Below are 7,029 nucleotides of genomic sequence, written 5' to 3'. Positions count from 1 at the left end.
TGCAGGTCCCTCAGTGCTTTAGCCTGAAAAACCTGCAGTAATGCCGTAGCGTGTAAGGCGGAGGCAGCTTCTCCACAGGCCACATAAGCATCGCCGGACAGACCAGATGAGTACCTACAGACCTGGGAGGGGAGACACGGTTTGACGTATTAGGACACAACTGCATCGCAACCGACCGCTCCACTGGGGGAAACCCCGTATACCCCCTAGCTGCACCACCGTCGAGAGTGGTGAGGGAGGAGGAGTTAGCAGATTGGTTTCCAGCAGAAAAAGGTGCCTTCCACGACCTGGTAAGCCCCCTCATGCGCCTCCGGGAAGAATGGCACCGTGGCGGGGCGCTGAGAACCCGCGCGGGCCACCACGAAGAACCTATCGTCCAACCTTGAGGGCTCGGGACACGGTGGAGGTCTCCACTCGAGCCCTACCCTCACGGCGGCCCGGGAAATCATAGCCGTCATTTCCAGATCCGATTCAGTCATTGCTACAGTCCCAGAGGGCAGCAGCGCAGCAGAATCTTCCTCACCAGAAAGCTCCGGCTCACCCTCCGATGCAGCGATCGACATCTGATTGTCGGGAGGAGCGTCGAAGGATACTGCTGGTACACTCCTTGTAGAGGGCCCAACACGTTCCTTTGGCAGCTCAACTGGTTGCAGAGTGCAAGAGGAGCGATGGTCCCCCGAGGGTTGGTTTCCTGGAGGGTTTGCCATCACTGTTACCCTCAGACCGCCCGTGCTACTGCCTGAAGTAACACCCGCCTGACTGACCCGCTATGACGAGAACTAGATCGAGGCAGAGGCAACGGAGCTCCGCCCCTTTAGAGGTAATGGAGGTTGGCCCGCAACTCCGAGATGGTCATCTTCCCGTAATGAGAACATGACTCATCCACGAACGCCACCTCAGCGTGCTTAATGCCCAGACACGTGAGGCAGCGATCGTGACCATCACCCGACACCAGGTAACAACCGCATCCAGAAATGCACGAGTGATACGTTCTCTGTAGCAAGACGCAATGTCGTCTTTACAAGGACGCAACTTCGAGTTTGCCAGACGCAACATCGTCTTTAAAAAGACGCATCCGTGAATGCTCTTTTAGGGAAAAAGCTCTTTCAGCGTGCTGTAGCGCACAGGGGAGATGGTCGCCTGCGACACAAACAGGGGGTAGTGCAGCCAGCCTGATGTGTGCAACCCACTCGACACGGGAAACCACCACCGCTGAAGCGCCATACCGCCAACACCAAGAGCTCCAAAGAGCACGCTGAACTCGTTCATTCTTCTTCTCTCAGTAGAGTAGTCAGGAGCAAAACGATGTGATCGCTCGGCTCCGAAGCAAAAAGCTGGTATGCGTTGCACCTGCTGCCTTTTTATGCTCACGCTGTGATCAGTGGCAGCTGGATGCAATCATGGCATGCCAATGTCCATTGGCTCGTTAAGTTTACACTCGAAGTAGATTGGTCTCTCGAACGAGATCCAATTCGTCGGTCACGACGTGACGTCTCCGTGACCGACTGAAAGGGAACAAGATTCCCCTTCCCATCATGCTTTGCACAAGGCTGGATAGGCAGAGTAAATTGAAATAAAACGTTATTTTATGAATTTTTTATCAAGATGATAAAATTGGGAGACTTTTAATGTTTAATGTTCTTTTATGTTTTATGTTATGTTATGGTTACCACTGCGGTGAAGTGTAGAGCATGTGCTTGGGTTGAGGACCTGCTAACAACAATTAAAGTTGTTTTATTAATTAAAAACAACTACTTTGGGTATGCTACGGATGTAACAAAACTTAATAGTTTTGGGTGAAATCTATGTATGTGTGTGTGTTCTTCCTTTCATCTTCGGCCTTCTTCTTTGAGAGAGAATGGAGTTCCATTAAGTCTCTGGATAAAGAATTGTCCTTGCCATTTCACATTTTTAAATGCAAAAACATGTTCTGTATGAATGTCCCCTTACATCAACAAATTTTACATAAATAAAAGAATGTTTTTCCTACCAATCTCATATTTTGTTCCTGCAACATTGGCTGTGATGAAACCCTTCTTTTTCTTCTTGGTGTGGACCTTCCTCTTTACTCCATTCTGATTGGACAGTGTCGGTGGCATGTTCATGGGGGACGTTCCTTGATCGTCTGTGAAACATTTAGCAACTGACCGTTCACTGCTGTTGATATATTTTACACTTTAGTATTAAGAAACACCATTCAACACCTACAAGAACGCCTACTTCAACAAAGAGGGTGGAAATATACAGGTGTTTAGGGTCTGTATGGATGCTCTGGTTTTTTGGATGGATGTTTGCGTCACTGCTGTAATTGTGTCAATCTTACCTCCATCATTAGGGGGTGAGGGCATATCTCAAACAGCTGACCTCTCACTACCCAGCATCAGAGACTTATGAGGTACAGTTTGGCACCAGTCTACTTCCTCCTCGCTGTCTTTGTGGCAACAGTTTTAGGAGGTGGCAATATCATCTGTCCACTTAGATCACGTGGCAGGGGACGAGGTGAAGGTCGGTTGTAGACTGTATATCTTGAAGGAAAGAGGTCAGCTTCTCCACAGAACCACAGATGGGCAGATAGACAAGGTGTCTGAGGAAGAGAGAAAGAGAAACAGTAAGATTGGTAATGTCAGACAAAGAGGAAGAGCTGGAGGGAACTGCACAGTCTAGCCAAGCGGTTGCTGTGTCACTCAAACCTATCAGCGCCGCTGACAGCAGGTTTCACCTCACTGATCAGCTCTTACTGCCTGATGGGGGCTTCGACAGATGAGGATCTGTCTGCTGCTTGTCAAGCAAACGCAACATTAGCGCCGCTGCATCGTCAGTAACATTCTAATGTTCGCTTTACATGTCTGTAATCTGTCACGCAGCAAAGCAGACGTCTAACAGCTAGTGTTCTATGATATACCAAAACTAAAAAGGTATTGATACCTTGCTGTTAAAAACAGTATGATTCCTCATTTTATTAGTACCGATACTTTAAGAATAACCCCATTTTAATAAGTTGTGTTGTCTGACCAATAAATAAATATGCACTAATTACATTCAACATAAGAAGGTTGTGTCAAAAAAACAACACATTTCACATTTAAGCACTGTATCTTTTTTGCCAAAAAGCATGTAATCTATGACGTCCAAAGCTATGTTCACCTAAAAACCGTGTGAGTGCTTAAGTATCTGGTTCAAAAATAGTGAGTCCCAGTATGGTTTTCCTTACTCTAATACATTTTAATGTTTTTCTTTTCCAATATCATAATTTTATATGAAGCCCAAATGAACTTTGCATATGAAATATAGTTATAGGCATAGTTAGAATAGACAGAATATATTAGATTTAATTTATTACTTTATGTTTTAAATTTGTGTACTGTAATCATTTTCAATTTGTGAAATTACTATTCTTTAAAATAAAATAAAATAAAATAAAATAAAATAATAAAGAATCAGTTGCAGTACTCGCTCTGTCCCAAGCACACAAATTTTTTTTTAATTAATTAATTAATTAATTTATTTATTTAAATAAATAAATGTTCAAATAGCAGGGCTGGAACAGACTGGTCAATGGAGAGATTTAAGTTGTTGTTGTTGTTGTTGTTTTTATAAATACAACTAAGAACTATAAGGTTTTTTTTTTGACAGATGGATGACAAATGATAACTAAAGCTGGTTGATACTAATTATTCATCAAATATTTATGATGACTTTGCTAGAAACAAGTTAGGCAGGTCCACTTTTATGAATCAGTTCAAATTCAATAATTCTTCTGATCACTCAAAAATATCCATGTTGCATTGTTCATGTATCAAAATGGTTTAGTAAATATGTATGTAGGTAAATATTGATATATTTAAGTATATAGTCAGTGTTATTTTTTGAAAAATAAAATGAAAAACAATGTTTAACCATTTCTCAATGTATTTAACTTTTGCATTAAATAATATGAATCTACTTTTTGATTGTCAAAAGGAAGGAAAAAATATATAGTTATATAAAACTACATCCCCGGCCCTACACATAACTCAAGCAATGATGGTGATCTTATCTCGCATAACTTACAAATATGACAATAAATGAACATTCAGTCAAATATACAACCTTGCAAGTGACTCCTTCACATATCAGGATATCTTAAAATATCTCAAAATCTATTTAGAAATTCTTTACAGAGCCTTTTTACACAACGAGAGGGAATCCTTATTAAAAATATTTTAAAATTACAATATGTAAACATCTTTAAAATGTGTCTGCGTTCTTGTTCTGAACTGATAAGACTGATTGCAATGTAAATGATTTTGGATAGAAGCATCTGCATGATATGCTCTGGAAAACTGTGCACAGTGCTTGAAAATGTTTATATTCTTTTTGTGGGAAAGAATAATATTGCTTTAATTATTTAGCTTCCTTTGTCACCTTTTTTTAAAGATAATTTTTTTAATGAAATGTTCATTCATTCATTGTTACTTTATGGCAACCCAGATGGCAAAATTTAATACAACACTGACTTCTGGTGGTGTGTTTGTAAAGTGCATTTGCACATACTGATTCCACACAAATGGACATATAAAAGACACACAAACAGATCACAGTTTAAGAATAAAATTAGGAACAAAACAAAACAAAAAAATGTTGATTTATAGATTCAAAGTACAAATAAAGATTTAAATGGAAACTATTTGGTCTCTCTCTCACCATGTTTACACCAGGTACTGTATTACCAGTGTCTCATATGCATCTCCTGTGAGCAGCAGTGAATGGATTTTGAGAAGAGGGTCTCTGATTTTGTGACTACACACAACACATAGTAGTTCAGTGCTTTGCTGTATGTTGTTTATACAAATACACCAAATATGCTTCCAAATTTTAATACCACTGCAAAGATGGTGTTTAATTGTTTTACTCAAGAATCTGTCCAAAGGAAAGTGTTTTAGTGCAATGACTGATCGATAGGTTGTGCCCTACATTAGGTAGTGCTCTGATGTTGTCCTGGACATGATAAGATCACAAAGCATTTTGATCCCATTCACACCATTTATATTGATTTACAACAGCTTCAAACATGACTTTTCTAGTCATATTTATAATGTAATACTGAGTCTTTGAGTCTTTTATTTTAAACTCTACTCTAGTCTCTCACTTTAAACTGTAATATTCATTTATAATTTGAATAATTTAAAGGAGACATATTATGCCCCTTTTTACAATATGTAATATAAGTCTATGGTGTCGCCAGAATGTGTCTGTGAAATTTCAGCTCAAAATACTCCACAGATCATTTATTATATCATTTTGAAAATGCCTATTTTGAGTGGAAGTTACAGCTCGGACCTGCTAAAAACATGTTTTGGTTCTGATTATCATGTTTATCGCGCTGAAATCATGCATTTTAAAACATATAAATTTTTTTAAACTTCTGATATACGGTTTTCTGAGTTCACACATCCGAAGCACACGGACAGAAAGCGGCTGTCACAGCATGTGAGTACTAAACTAAGTTCTCATTCACACACAAGTTTACATTAAAAACACACACGAGTTACAAAAACAGTCAGTTATGTCTGTGAAGGTAAACAGCTGGGAAATAAATTGCATGTTTATTTTAGATCTGTGTGGCAGCAGCAATATACAGTAAATAAATAAATAAAAACACTGCTCTCTTGTCTTCCTCTGAGGCTGGGACTCTAAACAGTGTTCTGTGCTCGTCTGTGCAGCCAAAGACAGAACAGTTAGCATGCTTTGCTCAAACTTTCGCCATGGCATTAGAACTAGTACACCTTTGTCCCTTCCAAAAACATTGACGGCGCCGTGGGTGCAAACTTACAGATTAAGGGGCGGTAATATTATAATGAGATCCTTTTGCCACGTCACCAAGTGAGCGAAATCAGACGCGCTCGTTTTCTCAAACGCTTGCAGAAAAAGGCTTACTAAAACAAAGTTACTGGGTTAAACTTTTTCACGTTTCCTTGGTTTGTAGATGCACCGGGGACCTGATTATAGCACTTAAAACCTGGAAAAGTCAGATTTTCATGATATGTCACCTTTAATGTTTTGGTTTGATTCTGTGAAGTTCCCAAAAACAAGAAAATTAGGTAACAATGTGTTCCTGAAATTAGCTCAATGCAAAACACTGCAATGAAATATATGCATAAAAAGCATCTGCTTTATCAATACAATTTCCAAATGATGAAATACTAATGCGATTAGAACTGTCGCTAAAAGAGACGTTCAGGCAATTTATGAAGCTACAGTCAATCTGTTACAGCACAAGACAGCAACACAATGACAGGCAGGCGTGTGTTTGATGAATGAGTGCTTGAGTAATCTCCTGCTATCGTACATCACCCTGACAGCTCCACCACCCACAATCCACTCACTATTTATTTCCTCCGAGACGTCGCATCACTTCCTGCTAACAGCTGTAGAGGGAGTCAGAGAGCACACACTATTTCTTTTTCTATCTCACATTTGCTTTTGCTTTTCCACTTTAAACTTATCAGTTAGTTTAAAGGTAGGGCTTAGTGTACATTTTATTTCTGAACTGCTGCAATAAGTGCAAGATTGCATAATGCTACTTCACGTTCATCTGGTTTAGAGAACATTTAATTCACTTTTAGCACCACTCAGTGGACATTTCACTTCATAACTTCATGGCATACTAACTAACTAAGTCTGAATCAGGAGAAAAAAATAGACTCAGATTACATTTACAGATTTAATTTATTATTATTATTATTATTATTATTTCTTTAAAGGGATAGCTCACCCAAAAATTAAAATTCTGTCATTAATTACTCACCCTCATGTCGTTCTAAACCCGTAAGACCTCCGTTCATCTTCGGAACACAATTTAAGATATTTTTGATGAATTCTGAGAGCTCTCTGACCCTCCCATAGACAGCAATGTAATTACCATGTACCAGGTCCAGAAACGTAAGGAGATTGGTAAAATAATCCATGTGACATCAGGGGTTCAACAGTCATTTTACGAAGCTACGAGAATACTTTTTGTACACAAAGAAAACAAAAATAACGACTTTA

The 7,029-nt window shown here is 39.5% G+C and overlaps 1 protein-coding gene across 1 annotated transcript in view; it reads right to left on the bottom strand.

Annotated features, from left to right (window-relative positions):
* LOC107742903 (tubulin polyglutamylase TTLL7) overlaps positions 1 to 2,580 on the bottom strand; it is a 78,880-nt gene extending 76,300 nt beyond the window's left edge. The window contains exons 1-2 of the mRNA XM_016555984.1: positions 2,324 to 2,580; positions 1,991 to 2,125 (exon numbers count right to left, since the gene is read on the bottom strand). Coding sequence (XP_016411470.1) covers positions 1,991 to 2,125; positions 2,324 to 2,348 — 160 coding nt within the window. The 5' untranslated portion in view covers positions 2,349 to 2,580. The remainder of the gene's footprint in view (positions 1 to 1,990; positions 2,126 to 2,323) is intronic.
* Between the last annotated feature and the right edge of the window lie 4,449 nt (positions 2,581 to 7,029).

This window comes from Sinocyclocheilus rhinocerous, unplaced genomic scaffold, assembly GCF_001515625.1.
Source record: "Sinocyclocheilus rhinocerous isolate Xijiao unplaced genomic scaffold, SAMN03320098_v1.1 scaffold76, whole genome shotgun sequence".
Lineage (NCBI taxonomy): Eukaryota > Metazoa > Chordata > Actinopteri > Cypriniformes > Cyprinidae > Sinocyclocheilus > Sinocyclocheilus rhinocerous.
The sequence above is the reverse complement of the archived record's forward strand: the minus strand, read 5'-3'. Positions and strand labels throughout refer to the sequence as shown.